Source organism: Xyrauchen texanus, chromosome 40, assembly GCF_025860055.1.
Source record: "Xyrauchen texanus isolate HMW12.3.18 chromosome 40, RBS_HiC_50CHRs, whole genome shotgun sequence".
Classification (NCBI taxonomy): Eukaryota; Metazoa; Chordata; class Actinopteri; order Cypriniformes; family Catostomidae; genus Xyrauchen; species Xyrauchen texanus.
In genome coordinates, this window is record NC_068315.1 from 32,931,700 (window position 1) to 32,955,692 (window position 23,993).

General features: G+C 37.3%; 1 protein-coding gene across 1 annotated transcript; it reads right to left on the reverse strand.

Moving 5' to 3' along the window:
• Nucleotides 1-10,124: 10,124 nt before the first annotated feature.
• On the reverse strand, nt 10,125-12,949 carry LOC127633348 (phenylethanolamine N-methyltransferase). The gene is made up of 3 exons (XM_052112385.1): nt 12,754-12,949; nt 12,290-12,497; nt 10,125-10,858 (listed from the first exon to the last, which is right to left on the reverse strand). Exons 1-3 carry the CDS (start codon nt 12,947-12,949, stop codon nt 10,420-10,422), a joined length of 843 nt encoding a protein of 280 aa, XP_051968345.1. The 3' UTR covers nt 10,125-10,419.
• Nucleotides 12,950-23,993: the final 11,044 nt, after the last annotated feature.

Genomic DNA, 23,993 nt, shown 5'->3' on the forward strand with positions numbered 1-23,993 from the left:
GTATCTGCTCATCTTAAGGTTAAGGCCGAAATGGAAGCCTTGTTGGCACATCAAAAAATGTTATCACGGAAACATATATTGGAGAAGGAAGAGGAGGATTTGAGGAGGAGAAAAGAACAACTGGAACTGGACACTAAAATTGCTGTATCCATGGCCAAGTTGAAAGTGTATAGCGACGTGAGATCAGAACAAAGTGATTGGACGAATTCTTCTGATGCCAGTGCATTAAGGGTGAGAAATACTGGAACCAGTTCTCTTAACCCTAATTTGGAATAATTTTTACCTTCAAGTTCACATTCAGTGCCACTACATCCACCTGTATCTTATACACAGGCTCAAGCCGCACCAGAGAATCCAATGCGTTTTCCAACTCAGTCAGGTCAACAGCAGCAACAGATTGTAAATTCTAACACAAGGTTGACACATTCTACGTTACCCAGCATCAGTCATGATGGTGGACATGGACCTGGACTGCAGGGTGCACATGGATCGAGTTTACAGGATGGTTTGGAAGGAGGAAATATCATTAAGCTTATTGACAAGCAAAATGAAATTGCTGCCCTATTAGTTCAGCAACACAACTTATCTTCACTTCCACCAAGGGAGGTCCCATTCTTTGATGGAGATCCATTGCGTCATCACAACTTTATACGAACATTCGAAGAGGTGGTGGAAAAGAAAGCAAGTAGCCATGCAGATTGCTTGCATTTTTTGGAACAGTACACTAGAGGGCAACCTAAGGAGCTTGTTAGAAGCTGTCAATTGATGATTCCTTCGCAAGGGTATATAAATGCTAAAGCTTTGCTTAAGGAGCATTTCGGCAATGAGGTAAGGATAGCCTCAGCTTACATGAAAAGAGCACTCTCATGGCAAATGATAAGATCTGAGGATGCTAAGGCTCTGCAGGACTACAGCATATTTCTTAGGAGTTGCTGCAATGCTATGCAAAATATTTGTTACATGAATGAGTTAAATCTTGCCTCTAATATGCAAATTGTTCTTGCAGAAATTCCTTATAAGCTCAGAGAAAGATGGAGAATTGTAGCATATGATTTACAGGAAAGACGTAACCATCCAGCTTGCTTTTCTGATATTGTGGACTTCATAGAAAGACAGGTGAAAATAGTCACAGATCCGGTATTCGGAAGCATTCAAGATGTTCTGCCTAGTGGAGGTAGAAACCTGAATACCAAATTGCCTCATTTTAAACCTAGAAGTAGTTTTGCCACCACAGTCACTGCAACTGGTGCAAAGGATTGTAGTCAGCGCCGGTGGTATGGGGGGGAATTAGGGGGCAATGCCCCCCCAAATGTCTTTTATGCCCCCCCCCCCCCAAATTGAATTATGATATAATTTACAAAAAAATATCAGTTTAATTTAATTCACATTTCAGTGAGAAATAATAAAAATATATGTCTACAAACTGCTCATTATCTGAAAATATAATAAAGCCAACATAAAACCAGTGTGGCGCTGTGAGGAACCCCCCTGCCGCCCCCCCAATCACGCACGTTAAATCGTTAATACATGAATGAAATGATTTTCAGTTGGCGCTGCATTCAAAACTCTCCAAAAATGGACATTAGGAAATGGTTCAAAACCACAGTTTCTCCTTCAAGTTCCATGCCGATTAACGATTCTGCTGACCCCATACAGCAAGACAACGACAGCCCGGCTAACATTTGTGACTCCGTGGCCGCTAACATCGTAGCTTCCCAAGCTAGCACACATTATGGATTTAGTAGGAGTGGAGATAGTGGAGTCGGAGTTCTGCGTCGCACGTCGATTTCTCCAGTCCCAAATGGAAGACGACTCAGAGGAGAAATGGACAGTTCAGGGACTGTTGTCCAAACATTACAAAACGCTTAAGGCGATGCCCACTGTGTTGACGGCACTCCAACTGGCTTTGGTATTTGGTGCTTCTACCGCGACCTGCGAAAATTCGTTCTCCACGCTCAAAAATGTGTTTTCAGAACACAGAAGCAGCACGCTTCACACAAGAAAGGCCAGACTAGTTCAACTTGCATTCGAGAAGGACTTGACAAAAAAGTGTTGTGGTACATGGAAGGACGCTGTTCTCAGGAAGTTCCAATCAGCTCACAAGCGGCGTCTTCAGCTTTTCTAACTGTAAGTTAAATTTAAAGTTTCATGCTGACCGGTTGTTAGTGTATTTATCTAACTGGCATTATGTACTGTCAAAGTTCAATATATTGTGTTGTCACGTTATGTTGTTGTGATGAGACTAGTTTAGTAGGCCTATTTAGTTCAGTTTTTTTTTACGCTGTCCGTTGTCCTGAAATGTCACTCCCGCCGTGGAGAACTATTGTCCTGTCAGTGTGTATGACACTATGTGTATGTTCATAGCTATAATAAAGCTGTGGTCAGAGTCGGTCTTGCAGTTTTTTTTATAGGCCTATTTAACCCTTATTTAATCAAATTTCTTAAGAGTTGCACGTCTTGCAACAATGTGTAATGGTTTATGTGTTTATTGTATGGGTTGCATCACTTCATGGTAATAGCTAACAGAAAGGCAGTAGCAATAATAAATATAGGATATCTGATATCTGAAAAAAAGTCCCCATACCTAGTGCCCACCCATTGAAAATAAATGCCCCCCTGCTGAGCGCAGCCTGGAGCCGGCTCTGATTGTAGTGGGAAGGCTGTGAATAAAACCTGTCTCTTCTGTGAAGGAGCACATGCATTGGACTTCTGTAAAAGGCTTGTTGAAAGATCTCATGCAGAAAAGATGAATTTTCTGAAGAAAAAGGGGATTTGTTTCGGTTGCTTATGTACAGGACATTTCAGCCGTGATTGTAAAGAGAGAAGCATATGTAAGATATGTCAACTCAAACACCCAAGTCTTCTTCATATTTTTCCATCAGAGAATAAGGGCATTCAGTATAAAGATGAGTCCAAGTCAACAGTGGGAAGTGCTTTGGTCTCGCTGCAGTCCAGTGCCCTTACTGGGGCTGGTAAAGAGAATTGTGCATTGTCTATTGTTCCTGTATGTGTGAAATCAAAGAAAGGAAGCAAAGTTGTGACCACCTATGCTTTTCTGGACTCTGGGAGCTCTGCATCTTTCTGCACAGAGAGTTTGATGTCCAAACTCAATCTCTCAGCAAAGAAAGTTAACATTCTAATGAGAACCGTGAGTCAGGACAAATCCATTTGCTGTTATGTTCTGAAGGATCTGGAAGTGTCAGGATTGAATCAAGAGCATTACTGTGCTTTACCAGAAGTATACACTCAGAAGACCATGCCTATAAGTAAAACCAACATCGCCGCACAAAACGATCTTGCTTGTTGGCCTCATTTAAGTCATATGTTTGCCTTCAATTGATGCTGATGTGGAGTTGTTGATTAGTGCTAATGTGCTAGAGGCTTTGGAGCCATGGCAGATTATTCGCTGTCAAGACAGTGGCCCATACGCCATTTAAGACCATGTTTGGATGGGCAGTTAATGGACCAATCAAGCGACAGAAAAGAGTATGCTGTTAAGGAACATTCTCACATGACTGTTAATAGGATCACAGTTATGAAACTGGATGAGTTATGGGAGCAACAGTTCAAGAGTGACTTTCCTGAATGTGTCGAAGAGGAACTGCAAGGATTGTCAAAGGAAGATCATCAATTCATGGATTTTGTTTCACAGTCAGCAAGACTGACCAATGGGCATTATTGTATTGGTCTTCCACTTAAAAACAAAAGGGTAGTCATGCCAAGGAATAGAGCAATCGTGGAACAACGTGCTCTGAATCTTCAAAGAAGACTTCAAAGAAATGCTTCCTTTCATGCTGATTATACTACCTTTATGGAGAGTGTCATCGCCAAAGGCCATGCTGAAGAGGTTCCCACAGCTGAACTGGAACGACTTGATGGACGTTTATGGTACATACCTCACCATGGTGTGTATCATCCTAAAAAAGCAAAAGATAAGCGTGGTATTTGATTGCGGAGCATCATATCAAGGAACATCATTGAATGAGCATCTTTTGCAAGGTCCAGATTTAACAAGTCCGCTGGTGAGTGTTCTTGTGCGATTCAGAATGGAGTATGTTGCCATGATGGCTGACATAGAATCGATGTTTCATCAGGTTAAGGTAAATCCTTATGATTGTGATCTCTTAAGGTTTCTTTGGTGGCCTGGAGGAAACATTGATGCGAATCTGGAAGAATACAGAATGGATGTGCATTTGTTTGGAGTTACGTCATATCCAAGTTGCTCTAGCTATGCATTGAGAAAGTGTGCAGAGGACCATAAGGATCTGTATGATGCCAAGACCATGGACATTGTCCTTAACAACTTCTATGTAGATGACTGTCTTGTATCTGTGCCTACAGATTCAGAAGCTGTTCTATTGTACCAGAAGCTCACAGAAATGTGCGCTAAAGGTGGATTCCGATTAACCAAATGGATAAGTAACAGCCGCACTGTGTTAAATGCCATCCCTGAGGAAGACATAGATAAGAAAGTTAAGAACTTGGATTTGGAACATGACATGCTACCTTTGGAAAGAGCATTGGGTGTGCAGTGGTGTGCTGAGTCTGATGTCTTCAAATTCAAGGTGACCATCAAGTATAGGCCTCTTACTCGAAGAGGAATTCTTTCTATCATTAGTTCCATCTATGACCCGCTTGGCTTTCTGTCTCCTGTGATTCTACGTGCCAAAATGATACTTCAAGATCTGTGTCGAGAAAAAATTGGATGGGACAGCACTATTCCAACAGTGTACATTCAGTGATGGACGAGTTGGTTGGAGAAACTTCATGAATTGGAGAAATTCGAGGTCCGTAGGTGTTTAAAGCCTGAAAACTTTGGAGAAGCTATATCTGTCCAATTGCATCACTTTTCGGACGCCAGTGAGCAGGGTTATGGAATGGTGTCGTATTTACTACTTCACAATGATCAACAACATGCCCATTCCTTTCTTTTAATGAGTAAGGCAAGAGTGACCCCTTTAAAACCTATCACTATCCCTCGTCTGGAGCTCACTGCTGCCACACTTGCTGGTCGCATGGACAAGTTGTGGAAGAAAGAGCTGAAGATGAAACTTCAGGATTCTGTATTTTGGACCGACAGCATCTCTGTCCTCAATTACATCCAAAATGAGACTTCTAGATTCAAATGCTTTGTAGCCAACCGAGTTGCTGAAATTCTAAGTGTTTCTGAAATCAGACAATGGAGGTATGTGAATTCTTCAAACAATCCAGCTGACCTAGCATCCAGAGGTCTACAGGTTGATTCATTCATAAAGAACCAGATATGGATTTCTGGTCCTCCATTTCTTGTTCAACCACAAGAGTTGTGGCCCATGGATCCTTCTGATGTAGGTGAGATGTCGTCTTGTGGCCCAGAAGTGAAAAAGAGTGTTCTGGTGAATGCTGTGCAAGTTCAACAAGAGTATGAGTTTATGCCATACTTTAATTACTACTCTTCATGGATGCGATTGAAAAAAGGCGTAGCTTGGATCTTTCGATTCAGGAATATTCTAATTGATCTCAGCAAGGAAAGGAAAAGGTTGATGACTGCTTACTCTGATATGGACAAATTGCAACGAGAGACTGTTGTTAAGAAAGAGATACGAAAATTCAGATCCAATGTGCCTGCTAAATTGTTGTCTTCAGACGAGCTGGAAAGAGCTGAATTGGAGATTATCCGTCTTTGCCAAAGGAAGAGAGATTCTGAAGAACTGGCTAGTCTGCAGAAAGATGGATTGGTAAAACGGAATAGTGAACTCTATAGACTTAACCCTGTGCTTCACTCCGATGTCATCAGAGTTGGTGGGCGTCTGGACAAGGCTATGATGCCTGAAGAAGTTAAGCATCTGGTAATACTGGCCAAGGATCTACATATTTCAGATTTGATTCTGCGGCAAATTCATCATGACATTGGACATTGTTGACGGAATTATATGTTGGCTAATTTGTGGCAGAGATATTGGATCCCTGGTGCTAGCACGGCTATAAGAAGAATTTTGTCCCAAGTGTGTGGTCTGCAGACATCTGCATGGAATCCTGGGTCATCAGCAGATGGCAGATTTGCCACAAGATAGTCACACCTGACAAACCACCATTTACGCATGTTGGAGTGGACCGCTTCGGTCCCTTTGAAGTAAAACGGGGAAGGAGCGTTGTAAAACATTATGGAGTGATATTCACATGTTTGACTGTAAGAGCTGTTCACCTTGAAATAGCAAATTCACTTGATACAGACTCTTTCATCCATGCATTAAGATTTACTGCACGTCGAGGACAAGTTGTCGAGATCCGTTCAGACAATGGTACAAACTTTGTTGGTGCCCAACGTGAACTGCAGGAGGCTATAAAAAACTGGAATCATAATCAGATCAATTCATTTCTGCTTCAAAAAGGAATTTAAGTGGAACTTTAATCCCCCGGCTGGTTCGCACTTTGGCGGAATTTGGGAACGGATTATAAGATCAGTAAGGAAGATTTTAAATTCTATCCTTAGAGGACAAAATTTAGATGAGGAGGGTCTTTACACACTCCTTTGTGAAGTTGAATCAATCCTTAATAATCGTCCAATATCCAGAGCATCTCTGGATGTTAATGATTTGGAAGCCCTAACTCCCAACCATCTTCTCCTCTTGAAAATACAGCCGTCTTTACCACCTGGACTGTTTAAAAGGGATGATCTATATTCACGACGACGTTGGCGACAGATCCAATATATGGCGGATCTATTTTGGAAGAGATGGATCGGGGAGTACCTACTTCAACTACAAGAACGCCAGAAGTGGCTGGTGAAGAAATGCAGTTTTCAAGTGGGAGATATTGTGCTTGTAGTGGATGATACTGCCCCAAGGAGCTCATGGATTATGGGCAAGATTATTCAGATCACACAGGATAAAAGGGGATTGACACGTCAAGTAAGAATCAAGACCAAGAGTTCCTGCTTGACCAGACCCATTACTAAAGTTTGCCTTCTTGGACCGGAGGACTTCTAACTATTCTATGACCGAATGACTAATTGACTGACTGACTTATGAGAGCTCTCAAATGACTTACCGAAGACTTTGACTAAAGACTGTTTGATTGACATGTTTACTTCAGTTGATTACGGACACTGTTCGCACATTGAAGAATTGGACATTTTACACATATTTGTGTATACATTATTTATGAAATAAGATTTAGCGATTTCTATATATGCAAAAAATTAAGCAGTGATGTATAATTTGCGTGATTGTAATTGTTATGATTATTACAGTTTTGGGGTGTAATAATCAGGGGCTGGAGTGTAGGTGCCAGGTTTGGGTTGATGTCTTTTATTTTGAAATTTTTACTTTCAGTTTGTTACGTCACTTGTTGTAGGTGCATATTACCTGTTAGTTTGCGTTTGGTTAGAATGTAGGAAGGGGGTGAGTTGCTGGGACGCTCACTTTCCGTTTTCATTTCATTTAGCTTAATTTCATTTCATTGCTTTTTTGCTTACTTTACTGTCAACATCCATCATGTTTGTTTCAATGTTACAATAAACCATCTGGATCTGCAGTGGAAACGCGTCAACTTTTATTCCCTCTACTCAGCCTCTTAGCGGTTACTGGCTGCCGCTATACCGTAGTTCCAATAACAAATTATTCAGCGGTTCCTAACTTGACATGTAATTACATCATTATTTGTTCCTAGATGTCCTCTAATGAAATAAGTTTGTGGCCAATCATTGCTGTATGTTATTTTTCTTCCAAAAGTATTAATGAGGTTGTTTATTGTAATATCATGTGTTCAGTTTGTTATTGCTGACTGAGATTAGTGTTCATCCCAAATAAGTTCCTCACTTTTACATAAAACACTTTCCTTGCACATTGAAAAGAAGAAAGTCAGTCAAACACATCTGAGATGTCATGAGGGTGAGTAAATGATAAGAGAATTTTCCTTTTTGGTGAACTAACCCTTTAAGACATGTTTGTTTGCAACTGAGTGCGATTTAGCAATACATAATTAGTAAAACTGAATCATATCATTAAGAAATTGACAAACAAATCATGCTACAGGGTATTTATTCATGTCTTCTATAAAATCAAAGACACACTGCGGCTTCCTACAAACTATTCACCCCATGCCAAGCACTTCTGTAAAAATAAAGCAACACAATTTATAAAGCAGTGTTAGGAATATATAATGTTTTTGTGAAATAAACAAAAGCATTAGAGAAACATTTAATTTAAAACTAGATAGTTCAAGACAATGATGAAAATATGAACATTGAAAAGAGTTGCTTGAAAGCTTGAAGTCAATGTTATACAGACCTTACAGTCAGAAAGAATTTCAGACAGACAGAGAAGTCAGATAGATGGACAGAATGTCAGACAGACAGAAAGTCAGATAGACCAAACAGTTCATTACTAAAGGCCCCAGCACAATCACGGAAAAGTTCTTCTTTATTCTACACTCAGGTGTATTATTTGAGCTGTAAAATCATAATTTTTACATTTGTTTTAGGGTTTGTTGACATTACATCATCATGGCAATGAAGTTGTTAATTGGCTATAACTTTACACAAAAAAGGTTGAGCGATTTTTAGCACACTAAAGCAATTTTAACAAATATATTGTTAACATCTTGTGACTATACTTTTGAAACAGTGAGTATTGTAACATTAATGGATTGGCCCCATTCACTTCCAATGCTATTCACTGCATCAATTGAATCACTACAGAAACCCAGATTTTTGCATTTTTTTTTTTAAGAAAAGAAGGGACGAGTCAAAATAATATTTTTTGGTTATTAATATTATGCCGCAAATGCTGTTGATTAAGCTTAACTTGTATTGAACACTGAATATTCAATTAAGTGGTTGCTAAGTTCATCTAATTGGTTGCTACGCATTGCTAGTGTACTTGAATTGGTTGCTAGGGTCTTCTAGTTGGTCAGTAGTTTTCATGCAAACCTAACCCTCACAAAAAAAGCATAGTTTACTTTGTTCTTTAAGCGATTTGAATTATTGGGACACTAGAAATGACCCTTCTTTTTCATAATTGAATAAACCCAGTTAATTTAATGTTACTATGTAAAGCACACTTGGATTACCTGAAAAAATATGTTTTACAGTGTTATCTTCTTATTAAATCCTGCGTCAGCAAAGATGTTAGCACAGTACTCGAAAGGTCCTGATATGTGCCTTTTCTGAGAATAGAATGGTGAACCTGCAATTACATGTTTGCAATGATAAATAGCCAATTACTTTTTCACCACATACAACACAGAATCATGCACAAATTATTTCTGCATTGCTGCATTACTGTCTGTTTGGGGTGCTTTCAGCAGGCAGCATGTCAGTTCTCAACTGACACGGTCATATTTTCAATGTGCAAGGAAAGTGTTTAATGTAAAAGTGAGGAACTTCTTTGGGATGAACACTAATCTTAATTAGCAATAACAAACTGAATTTTAACACATGATATTACAATGAACAACCTCATTAATACTTTTGGAAGAAAAATAACGTACAGCAATGATTGGCCACAAACTTTTATTTAATTAAAACATTAAAGCATCTAAAATTCCACAGGAGGACATCTAGGAACAAATAATGATGATCAAGTTAGGAACCGCTGAATAATTTGTTATTGAAACAAACTGTACGAAAGAACGGAGTCAAATTTATTAACACTAAATTAACTACAAATATATATATCTATCTGTAGGAGAAAGAACTTAGTTTGACATAATTGACTGGTTGATTTAGTCTTCTTTTTTTTAAAGGGATGAGTTGAAGTGTGCATGGGAACTCGTTTAATGCTGTTAAAAAGCATCCCAGGTGGCACTTCATAAAGTTGGTTGAGAGAATTCCCAGAGTGTGCTTTAAAGCTCAAATATAAGAGTTTTGATTTGCTTAACATTTCCTCTACATAATTTACCATTTTAATTTGTATTGTTCTATAGTTGTAATGACTTTTGACTGACAGGTCTTGGAACACAGTGCATGATTCATATTGGCTACTTTTACATATTTTACACTATTCAGTTTCATTACATGGCAAAAAGTTGTGTGAAGACTTTAATATTACAAAAAATATTTTCCTTTTGTGTTCCACAGAAAAATGGGTTTGGAGTGACATTGGGGTCAATTAATAATGACACAATTTTCATTTTTGAATCAACTTATTTTAATGAGTGGTATCAAAACGTACAAAATCGTTGTACATTCACTTAATGTCTTATCCATAGTTTGATTTGCTCTTTAATTTTGTTTCCATTTAATGCATGATACTAGAGAATTATAAAGAGTGTATTATCTTAATCAGCCTCCTTTCAACTCAAAGGTATAGTTCACCCAATAACGAAAAATCTGTCATCAATTACTTCTTCCAAATCTTAATGACTTTCTTTCCTCCATGGCACAGAAACAGTGATGACACAAAATGACATGGGTGAACTAACCCTTTAACCTAATGCTTAAGCTTTCTTTGCTTTTGCAAAGAACACACCAGTCACGTCATCGACTCCCACCTTCATGTCAGGTGGTAGGTGGTAAAAGCACAGCTGCAGCAGCTCATATCCACTGGCCTTCAGGCTGGCACACACTTGAACCTCATCCAGAGGAACAACAGGGATGCACAGCCCCGGCGCACCCATGTAGAAGCTCTCTCCCAGGGCACCGATGAGCAGCAGGTGACCCCCTTTCTTAAGCAGGCTAGAGATGTGACCCAGGGCTCGGGTGAAGGAAGGCAAGTCAGGACTTACGCTCTCCAGACAGAAAGACGATACTAGGCAGTCTGCTCCACACTGAGGCAGGGACCCTGGTGATAATGGGCAGGACAGGTGGACATCGATGGGCAGAACATCAGACACAACGGAGCGAAGACGTGCTGCTTTCTCTGCCCACGCTGATGAACTGCAGAAAATATAAAAGATCTAGAACACATCAGGAGAAGTGATCTATCTACAGGAGTCTGCAGTTGTGTGTAAGTGTGTTTATTTCATAGTTTTTAACATTGTTATAGTGGTATTCATTGCTAGATCAGGTGCTGTTTGTTTACTGTACATTTCTTGTTGCACTTAAATCTGTTTTGTATACTATTATGATGATAGTGAAACTTTGTAATATGGCACTTTTTGTACCACTGTCTCCCTAAGATGTTTCGCTGATGTTCCTCCTCTTTTGTAAGTCGCTTTGGATAAAAGCGTCTGCCAAATGAATAAATGAGAATAAATGACATCAGATATGCAATAATCAGATATCAAAGCTTTTTTTGAAGAGGTACCTCTGTGGAGATTTTATTCATGATAACAGACCAAACTGAGTTTGGATTGACATGAAAGCGACTGATGGTCAGGCGATGTTTTGCCTGCACCAACAACATGTCATGTTGAAAAGAAATTGGGAAAAAATTAGAAATGTCATAATTTTGTTTTTACAATTATTGACTCCTTAATTAGTATTAAAATAATAAAGGCTTTTATTGGACTTTCTCCTTGCACACCAGCAGGCACTGTATTAACCAGCACATAACCTTTTCAAATGAACAATGTTTCTGGTTATTTTATGTCAAATTCAAACATCTGTCTATCTGAATCCCACTTCATCTGCAATAAAGAAAGCAAACATCGTGCGATCTTCTGTGACTGGTGTAGGTTCTGAACGCAACGTGAAGTGCAAGGATCCGACATGACAACTCCTCCCCTGACTTCAAACGCCAAATCTCACCGATCGTTAAATCGAGATTCAGTTCAAGTCTAACACACCTATTATTTTTTCAATTCGATTTTGTGCCGATTAAGGGACATTACACACACTGCATGAAATGGTTTGACAAGCAACATTTCTGATATAAATTTTTTGTATTTCAAGTAAAAACTAATTTCTTTATAAATCCAGCAATTTCAGGATAAAAACATCTTTCCTGTGTTTAATGTAGTTGGGGCAGGGCATTTCAAATGGCTTGTTCTTTTCTCTAAATAGCCAAAAAGCCTTTTATTTCACAGACTGGAAAAACCACAGCCCAGTTCCAGATGATGTACTATGTGGACTTGCAGATTTGCAGTTGAGATGATGTCATGAAAATGTTGAGTCCATTTTCCAGAAAGAGAGAGATTGTACATTTTAACCATATATTTTCTAAAGTTATTACACTTTTTGAGTATACTAGCATGTAGATGTCCTCAACGCTAACAATAGATTAAAAAACAGAAATAAACACACACACACACTGTTTACATTTGCTTAAATCTTCTGCTGGTCAACATTTCTCTGTACTCTCAATTCCCCTGTCAACAGTATTTTATTATGGATCTGAACAAATCAGTAAAAAATAATGAATCTCACCTGCGTCCCTCCAGTTCACACACATATCTGAAGTAATCTGTCCAGTCCAGACTGCTCTTGCCCTCATGTAGCCAGTTCTGCAGCTCTCTTCGATTGACCTCCAGGAAGTCGGACAGGAGGACACGCTCAAACCTTTCACAGCCACTCATGACTTGGTACAGGGTGGGACCAGACCCCACATCCACTAAAACATCTCCTCTTATATCATCTGTGAAAGAGAGACTATATTTATGTGGACTGTAGAATACCTGGCCTTTTACACAGCAAAGACATTGTCATGTGTTGACTCTCATACATAGAAAACAAGACACATGCTGAGTTTCACAATAAGTGGTTTCTCATTTACACAGAGCCAAAGCTTAAACTTTCCTAAATCTTTATTCTTTTACCTTACTAGCACTGCTGTTTCCTTCAGCAGATACAAATGTGCTCTCTCTCGCTCTCTTATACACATTCATGCTCACCTTCAGTAAAGGCTCTGTGCAGACAGTGGAGTTTCCATGGCACAATGCTGTCACTGCGCTCAAAGTCTGCTCGGGGTGGAGTGTAGTTATATTGCAGATATGCTGCAGGATCGAAGTGCTGGTAGCATGCCTCCATAACAGCTATCCTCTTCAACCCGTCCAGCTCAGTCTTGGGTCTTTCTTTGTGCGCCTCCATTCTAGCTGTCCTCATCCTGTTTTCGCTCAAGACCATATTTATACTTGTGGGTTGCAGGTTACATAGGTTCTTTTGTACAAGTTCAGCTTAATCTAGTGTCTGTGCATCTGTTTGTGTGTGTGCTCAGGGGTAGCTCATTGTTATCTTTACAGATGGTGATAGTGTCTTTCTGTCCACCTGAGAGCACTCAGAGCTTCTGTGATGACCTCAGGCACTGATGACATCTCAGTCAACCCACTGCTTCACGTTTTCCTTAAATGTTATCACGTTCATCTGAACAAAAGCCTAACTCAGTCCAACACAAATAAACTCTCTTTATTGGTCATTAGCTTTGCATCCTCACTATTATCATGACACTAAAGGGTGTACTGGTGAATCAGACAAAGAAAACACAAAATAGGACCAGAAACAAAGACTAAAGCCTTCTTTATTTTCTCTCCAACCAATCATCAGTTAAAGTTGGTTAACCTTATAAAATGTTAATAGTCAACCTCAGAAGGTCAAACTAAATATTAAATGCTAAATATTAAATTTTATTTTATATTTATTTTATATGAGGTCTGCTATTTTTGCAACACTGTTGCAACAAAATCTGGAACATATTTAAATATTAAATTTTTATTTAAAATGTATATTTAAATAGAGTTTAAAACCCTGATTTGCAAACATTTGTAGTTTCTAGCAATAAACATTGTAAATCTTACATTTACAATGCAGTAAATGGGAGGAAATTATGTGGTAACAACATTCTCAATCCCAGTTTGTCAAATACAGCTTGTGCAAGAGCACAGCACGTCAATCTAGAGAACACCCTCTAGCGTCTGTTTTTCGAAGCATGCAGCAAGTAAGCCCAGGCGTCACTAAATCTTCAGATATTATTGTATAATGTTTTATTATACGCATAAATACATACACACTGGCAGCCAACAGTTTGGAATAATGTACAGATTTAGCGGTTTCTGAAGGAAATTGGTACTTTAATTCACCAAAGTGGTATTCAACTGATCATAAAGTGTAGTCAGGACATAACTGATGTTAAAAAAACAGCAAGTCACTATTTGAAAAAAGACATTTTTGATCAAATCTAGACAAGCCCCATTTCTAGTAGGCATCACTCCATCACCTTGTCCTTGAGTAATCATGCTAAAATACGAATTTGGTACTAGAAAATCACTTGCCATGATATCATACACAACTGAAAGCTATTTGGCTTGTTAAATGAAGCTTAACATTGTCTTTGTGTTTGTTTTTGAGTTGCCACAGTATGAATAGACTGGCATGTCTTAAGGTCAATATTAGGTCCAAAATGCCAATAAAGAAAAAGCTTTCTCTAGAAACGCATCAGTCAATCATTGTTTTGAGGAATGAAGGCTATACAATGCTTGAATTTGCCCAAAAAACCCCTGAAGATTTCATACAAACGTGCAACAGTTGTTCAAAGACTAAGAACAACTGGCTCTAACAAGGACAGAAAGAGATGTGGAAGACCAGATGTACAACTAAACAAGAGGATAAATACATAGGAGTCTCTAGTTTGAGAAATAGATGTCTCACATGTCCTCAGCTGACAGCTTCATTGACTTCTACCCGCTCAACACCAGTTTCATGTACAACAGTAAAGAGAAGACTCAGGGGTGCAGGCCTTATGGGAAGAATTGCAAAGAAAAAGCCACTTTTGAAACAAAAACAAAAAGAAAAGGTAAGACTGGGCAAAGAAACACAGACATTGGACAACAGATAATTGGAAAAGTGTGTTATGGATCTTAACCCCATTGAGCATTTGTGGGATCAGCTAGACTGTAAGGTGTGTGAGAAGTGCCCGACAAGACAGACACATCTATGGCAAGTGCTACAGGAAGTGTGGGGTGAAATGTCACCTGAGTGTCAACAAACTGACAGCTAGAATGCCAAGGGTCTGCAATACTGTCATTGCTGCAAATTTAAATAGTAATGTTATTAATGTCCCGACTATACATTGTGACTCACTTTGGTGAATAATTATACCAATTTCTTTCCATAAAAGCAAAATCTGTAAATTATTCCAAACTTTTGAGTGCCAGTGTAAGTGTAGTTACATTATATAATCATATTGTTATTTTAGATCCCCTGACCCAACACTTACCAATATTAATGATAGCAAATATAACATAAAACACACAGGTAAATTCAGTAACAATAATTTGATATACTGTACATTACACTGTTATCTAATCAGGGGTGTAAAAAGTACTCAGAAATTATACTCAAGTGAAAGTATGGATACAGAGTGAAACTTTTTCTCAATTAAAAGTTCAAGCCAAAAAAATGCTTTAGTCAAAGTAAAAAAGTATTCACATTAAATTGTACTTAAGTATTAAAAAAGTAAAAAGTAACTTTTTTTCCTAGCTAGAATGATATCAAGAGAGGAGATTGTTTGAGGGAGGATGTTGTTAAATTTGTTTGGTTTGTTAAATCACCTTTTTACTGTTTCTGATGACTGTCATATTTCTCCCCCAGTGGCATTCGCAACCTGGTCTTAAAATCGTGTTACAATAACTACAGTAATAACAAAATGATTTTTATGTGGCCTATTGTATGTAACATGGCAATTTCCTGGTGGAATGAACACTAGATGTGCTAAAACAACAATTAATTTTATCCCCTTTCACTCAAGTCACAAGTCGAAATGTGAGCAAAAAGTGTCATAGAAGCACCACAAAATGATGTGGTTACTTCAGAAATTGTGTTTTTCATCTCACATTTGCATTTTATGACACTATCATTTAATATATCACATAATATTTCACTCTCTTTTAATGCTGCACAGTGCACGTTTCAATTCGGCACTGCCTTGAGATGTGTAAAAAAACAATTTTATTTAGCAGAAACGTTGTACAGTCCACGCAATGTTCGTTGCACGGGAGAAGGCACTCACAAATTGCCATGTCAGAGCACCCAGCCCCTTGAGACATAGAGAAAGATTTAAAAAAAAATGTAATTAAACTTTGAATAAAGTTTGTAATGTTGTTGGTTTTGTGAATTGCTTTCTGAGGTTTGCCAAACCTTGCTGTTGTACTGAATTTAATCAAATTCATAATTAATATTTACTCAGATTCCATTATATTTAATATTATTGTCATTATCATTGCTGGTTTTATAGTTATCATTATAATTAATAGTTACCTAACAACAACAACAAAAATAATATATTTATATATATATAATATAGTGGGGGAATATTTTCAGGGATTAAAAACTTTAGTCTGGTACTCTGTTCCTATTTTATGGTTTGTAATTATAGTGCTTTTGTATCATCTTGTTTTAAAAAATTGTGAGTAAATCATGAGATAATTTTCATTTTTGGGTGAACTATTCCTTTAAATTAATAATTAAATAATTTGGTCACGTGACACCATGCAAGAAGCAGATGTATGTGCGGCTAGCTCTGTGCACTTTGCAGGTTTTTAAAAAATATATATTTTCATGTTATAACCGTTGAGATCCGATACACCCAGTTACATATTTGCTCTTTGAGGTAAAGCAAAGATGCCAAAATCATCAAACTCTAGAGAGATTAAAAGACACTTATGTACTCCAGATGAGGCCCCTGCGAGACAAGGACTCGATTTGGGAAGCACATCGGGAGAAGAAATCCAGCATCAGCTGTCCAAAATCTCGGTGATGCTGACGAAAGTTGTTGTTGACTTGGAGGATCTAGCTGTAATATGTCCATCGATTATGGTGATGGAAACAAAACTCTCTGAGTTGGTCACAAGAGTGGCAGATGTTGTGAAACCAATCGATTATCAGGAGTCATCGGAAAGGGAATTATCCGCTAATCCGTCCATGTCCAAAACAGACTTGGAATACATTTTAAAAACTGGAAGATCTCGACAATAGGAACCGAAGGAACAATATAACAATATTGTCGGAATTCCTTAGCATGAAGAGTGCAGAGATATGGGGAAATTCCTGGATGAGCTCTTCAGGAGTCTGCTCGACATAACAGGCCATAAACTGGAAATCGAGCGAGTTCACAGAGTCCCGGCTCGCGGATCTACTGAGGGAAACAGGCCCTGATAAATTCTGGCCAAATTTCTGATATCATCCGATAAAGATCTTGTGTTACGCGAGGTGATATTCTCGATCAGATTTTGCAAATTCGACAAGAGAGAAACGCGATCGGTTCAATGTAAGAAACTCTTATATCAACGGAAGATTGCTTTTGCACTGATATTTCCGACCAAACTGAGAACAGACACCAAGGCTGGCAGCAAAGTATTTTTATGCCCCAAAAAGGCACTGGCCTTTTATACAACCTATGGGAGAGTAAACCATTGGGTGGTTCTTATGTGAATGGACTGACTCGCTGTTCAGTGTCTCAAATGTCTAAGGAAGATGGACGCCATTTTTTGTGTCTTTCTGCGTTGACTCCGGTCTAGTGGCTGGAGTATGTTTTGTGGCATGACACTCGAAGAAACTTTTGCATTGACGGAAGATCACTTTTACACTGAAGTTCCCAGGCAGATTGACAATGGACACTATGGATGACCACAAAATATCTACATGCTCATATAAAGGATGTCTTTTATAAAGTTGACGGACTGAGTAAGTCATGGTGTATTTTTTTTATGAGGACTCCGAGTGAATTTGACTCTTAATCATCCAAGGAACCGGGATGCCTGTTTTGTTTCTTTATGTGCTGGCTCCGCATAGCAGCTGGAGTTTGTTTTGTTTAATAAAACTGCTTCGGGTCAGCTGTGGATAAATCTGATTGTTCTTTGTGCTTACTGTTGGCTGGTGTTTGTTTGTGTGGAGTATTTTTAAGGGACATTAGAACGATGCTGTCATCTGCTGCACTCAACATTTGGCTCACTGAACAATTGTCTGCCTGTCCGAGGAAACTGAACAGCTTTATATTAGCTGGAGTTTGTTTTGCAGAGGAACACACCTTCAAGACAGTAAATTAATCTACATGTTCTTTGTGTTTATTCTGCTTGTTGGCTGGGGTCTGTTTTCCAAAGTATTTTCTGTTATGTAATTTTGCCTCACAAAATTTGTGCAGAAGCACCAGACTTGACAGCAAAGTTGTCGCAGGGACTCTTGTATGCGTACATGGACCTTATGAGTTTAGAGGGATTGATGCCGGTTGGCGCTGTTGTGCGCGGGGTTAATGCGCACATTTGTCTTTTTTTCTGTTTTTGTTGTTCTGGTTTTGTTTGTTGCATAATGGGGAATGCGGTCTGTATAATCTTGCTTTTGACACACAATTTGTTTTTTATTATATTAATATGTCATATGTTAATATGAGTGGATTATCTCTCTCCACATGGAATATGAATGGGTTGGGGCAACCCCATAAAAAGAAGGAAGGTTATTTCTTTTCTTAACCCTCTGGGGCCTGAGGGTGTTTTGAGCCCTGGAGAAGTTTTGACATGCCTTGACATGTGCTTTTTTTCAGTTGCTTAAAAACATATTAATGGATAAATTCTGATAACACTGTATTCAGCACAAACTGGGCTAAAATAATATGTGTGCAACATGTGTGTACATGTTTGTATTTTTGAGAAAATAACATTTATGCATGGTTTTTGAAAAAACTAAATTTTTCAGTAATTGAAATAAGGCCATATAACACATAATAAACATTTGTCCACAAGACTTTTGAGAACTGGATCTTGTAGCCTAGAGTTTTTGCTACAAAATTATGTGAAAACCATCCTGATCACTCATTCATACTAAACAATATAGTAATTGAACTTTTGTAAGACAATTTTAGTGTTGAAAGGTAATATGCAAGGAGGCATGAGCGATCATGAATATTGAGGTAATTTACACCTGAAGAGACAAAAGACGCCACCCCTGGGCCTATCACTGAGGAATGTGACAGAAAGAGAATGAATGTGAGGAGACTTAATGATCAAAATCAAGTTTTAAGTTAAAAGAAGTAATCTGACTATACATTGTTTTTACATAAAGACTTTACATAATTTTAGACCTACACTACCGTTTAAAAGAAGTCTCTTCTGCTCACCAAGACTGCATTTATTTGATCCAAAATACAGTAAAAACATTGTGTGAACTCTTTTTACAATTTAAATGAACAGTTTTCTATTATAATATATTGTAAAATGCAATTTGTGATCAAAGCTGAATTTTCAGCATCATTACTGCAGTCTTCAGTGTCACATGATCCTTCAGCAATCATTATAATATGCTGATTTTCTAATATGGGCATATTTAAAGTGCATTTTACTCATTTACACCTGAACAGATATTTGCAAGCACAAGCTTTGTTGATGATAATGAGGGAGCATAAATGCTAGTTAAAATATAATCTAAACATTCATATTATTTTTATATCATATTGCATATCATATACAGCATACAATTTAAATACCTGCTTTAGCCGAAACATCATTTAAATGTAACTAAAACTTGCTTATTAGGGCATATTTCAAATGTAAATACTCCGAATCCTGGCTGGCAAGTCTGGAAACAGTCCCACTAGTAAAATATGTACATGTTTATATAAAATAGCATGTCAACTAATAAAAACTAAACAGATTACTCATCTGAAATTGTATCCTCGGCTGGATCAAGTCTCTCTTCAAAATACAAATGTTCATCAGAGTCCCGCTCTTCTTCTGAGGAAAATGTTAACTCATCCTTAATATTCAGGAGTTTGATCGCCTGTGTATCATTACAAACACGCAGAAAAGTTGAGTTGTGTTGTGTTTACATTAAACCTCACCGTCGGGGGCGTGCTACTGGTCTGCTGGTACATTAGCTTTAATGAGTTAAGCCATAAGAAACTGTACATCGCTATTTTTCAAACAGATTACATTGCAGGAGAATATTTGTTTTAAATTTGAATTGTTTTATTTATAAGTAGACATTTTAAGCTTTTTTAGACATATGTTTTATGTTTGTGTGAAAACTCACCATTTTTATTTTCTTTATTTTACAAAACCACAAGATTTTGTTGTTATTGTGAGTGTACACAAATACAAGTAGACCCTTTGTGGTTTCTAATGATGTCTTACACTTATCTGTATACCCAAAAATGACGGAGTATTTTAAGTTGTTTCCGCTGTAATGATGAAAATTTCCAGCAGGACGCGGCAGCACTTATCTGTATACCCAAAAATGACGGAGTATTTTAAGTTGTTTCTGCTGTAATGACGAAAATATCCAGCAGGACGCGCCGGCGCACCGGTCGACCCCAGAGGGTTAAGCGTAAGAAATACGATATAGTGTTTCTTCATGAAACACATCTTTCCCACAGGAAGCTGAATAATTTGGGAAGATATGGGGTGGACTTGTTTTCTTTAGTGTTGGTTCAAGTAACACCAGGGGAGTCATTATACTGATAAATAAACACCTACAATTCAAATTCCTTAAACAGATTACAGATAAAATAGGAAGAGTCATTATTATTTTAACAGACATTCAGGGGCAAATGTTGATTTTGGCTAATATTTATGCACCTAACGCTGATGATCAGGGCTTTTTTATAGATCCTGAAAGAATGTTGCAAACTGCTGGTACCCCTGATGATATAAACTTGGGAGGAGTCTTTTTTATTGATGGACTCAATCCTTGATCATAGTGACGCAAAAGTGAGTGAGCCACCTAGAGCAACACTGACACTTCACAGGATGTGTAAAAATCTTGGTTTTACAGATATCTGGCTACTTATGAACCCATCTGGTAGGACTATACATTTTCTCATCAGTTCATAAGATTTATTCTAGAATAATTTTTTTCTTGATATCTAAATCCCTAATTTCATCTGTTGTTGATTACTCAACTGGAAACATTTTAGTCTCAGATCACACCCTGGTTAGTTCAGAGGTGTTGCCACATACAGTGAAAAAGAAATCATATAGTTGGTGCTTTAATGTATCCCTTCTGCAAATTCCTGATTTCCAACAAATGTTAAAGGCTGAAATCAATGTTTATATAATCCAATTGGTCCTCAGTATCCTCTGTGTGAGTTAAGGTGGTTCTTAGGGGTCAGATGATACAGTATGCCTCATTCACCAAAGAATCCAAAGCACGTGAACTCGTGGAGATGGAAGGGAATATTAAAAATGCTGTCTGATGGAGTTTTGGTTGTTCAAGGCAAGACAGTAATACTTTGAGTTGGGGAACAAAGCAGGGAAGCTTCTGGCAAGATATATAAAACAGAGAGAGTCTTTTTCTACCATTACCTCAGTGAAATCTACTGGTGGTGATATATTTACCTCAGCCATTGATATTAATAATGCTTAAAAAAATTCTATATTGATCTTTATAGTTCCACGTCTTTGTCTACTGATAAAGATATTAGAAATTTTGTGGAACCATTAGATCCCTAAATTGACGATTGAGCAAAAAAATTCTCTTGATTCTGAAATAACCTTGGAGGAGCTTGTTGAGGTAATTAAGGCCTTGCCTTCAGGTTCCGGCGCCAGACGGTTTGCCACTGAATTTGTTAGATCTTATGCTACAGAATTGTCTCCACTTTTTTTAGAAGTTTATATGGAATTTTTAAAGAATGGAAAGCTTCTGCCAACCATGGCTCAAGCCCGGATCAGACTGATTCTTAAAAAGGACAAAGATCCAAGCGAGTATAAGAGTTACTGTCCAATTTCCCTGATCCAGCTTGATGTAAAAAATGTTTAAAACATTTTGGCTAACCGATTAAGTAAATTTATGACATCTTTTATACATATAGATCAGGTGAGGTTTATTACGTTCCGCAGCTCTTATGACAACATTAGGTGTTTCATCAATATCATGTGGTCAGTGGCGAATGATGACTCAGTTCTATAAGTATTTACAGTTGCGCCACCTGCTCTTTACTGATTTGGGAGTGGTTTACACCCCCCTAAAGCGGCAGATACTATGGGAGAGGTGATTACTGCTTTTGGAAAAGGGCATGAGGCCTCAGTGTATTACTCCCTGCTAATTCAGAATCTGGGGGACGGAACTTCAGCTTCTCTTAAGAGATTATGGGAGAAAGATCTAAACTTGGTATTGGAGGAGGGAGTGTGGGCTAGGATTCTAAAATAACATCAAATCAGTATCAAGAGATGCAAGGGTTCACCTTAGGTGATTGCATAGGCTTGGTCTTAAAGACAGACCCACCAGCTGACGATGTCAATCGGAAGATGGAGACACAACCCATGTCTTTTAGGGAGGTGTAAAGTTACAAGAGTTCTGATTGAGGATTCAGAGTTTTATGTGCAATATTTTGGCTTCTCAAGGTTTGGGCTAGTTAGGATTAAATATTGATTCTGTATATATATGTGTTTTGCTGTTCTTTTCTAATAGATGAATCAATAAAAATTTTAATTGCAATAATTACATTATTTAAAATATTTTACTACAATTAATGGAATATCAACAGATTATGTCATGACATTCATTTTACAATGACAATTGATTTTAATTGGTATATTCAGGACCTCTAAGGTTGGGAAGGCTTTCAAAAAGGTTAGGCTTATACACTTTTTGTAGAACGTGCCAGATCTTAAAGAACTCGATTATTCAAAAACAACATTCATTTTTACACATATTATATCACAACATAAATTACACAGACATAGCTCAAATGTGAATTTTGAAGCAAAATTGAAGCAGATGGCAGCTTCAAAATTAATGTTCGAGATCATGTGTGTAATATATGTTGTAGAACAAACCTGCAAGGAAAGTTCTTAAAGGAAATTCCCGAGGGTACCCATGGTGAATTAGCCCTCCGGGTTCACCAACAAATTGGCTTAATAGCTCTATTCATGTACATTTCAGATGTAAACAATTCATGATATTTAAAAAAAAAATTATGTAAATTAATTATATTCATTCTATAAAGTAATGTTTGTTAATGTTACTAAGGTATTTATATATGTTTTTCTGTTTTTTTCAGAAAAACATTTAAATTACTTTTATTAATTATTTAAATATTATCACTATCTATCTATCTATCTATCTATCTATCTATCTATCTATCTATCTATCTATCTATCTATCTATCTATCTATCTATCTATATATATATATATATATATATACAGAAGAGGATTAGTGCCAAGCAATAATTAAAAAAATATAGCCATCTCGAGATTAAAGACATTATAATGCGAGATTAAACTCGTTAAATTTCGAGAATAAAGTCGTTGTGTTTCGAGAAAAAACTTGTTAAGTTGAATCTCGCATTATAATGACTTTATTCTCGATATTTAATGAGTTTATTCTCAAGATTGTATTTCGACTTTTTTTCTCGGAATTTAACGAGTTTAATCTCGCATTATAATGACTTTAATCTCGATATTTAATGAGTTTATTCTCAAGATTGTATTTCGACTTTTTTCTCGAAATGTAACGAGTTTAATCTCGCATTATAATGACTTTAATCTCGAGATGGTTTTATTTTTTTATTATTGCTTGGTCCTAATCCTCTTCCATATATATATATATATATATATATATATATATATATATATATATATATATATATATATATATATATATATATAAACCTTAGTAACATTAACAAAAATTCTTAAAAGTTCTAAAGTATTCAGTCCTTAATAAATAATAAAAAAAAAGATCTGCCATAACATTTGATAGTAATCAAATTAAGTTTAATAATATTTAAGATTACAAAATAACTTATGAGAAGTTCATATACTGTATGAATTTCCTAAAAAAATCTTTAACTCAAACATGTGTTAAAAGGATTATGTTGCAATATTGCCTCTTTTTCATAAAGCCAGTGATGTTTGATTTAATTATGAGCTAACAATTTCCAGAACATGTGCTGTGTTTCTGGAACTCAGCTCCTTATCCTTAGATCTCCATTGCCATGAGGGCTACTTTATCTCAAAAAGCAATGAGCTGCCAGTAAACAGGGAAGTTAGGGATCACACAGTGCTGCATCACAAATAGACTTTAGTTGTCATAGCATTTATCTCCTGTCTCCTCTTCTGGTATATCTTTCACACGATACAGCATAAACAATTACAGGCAATGAATGTATGGATGTATAAGAGCCCCATGGATACTTTTCCTATACAATG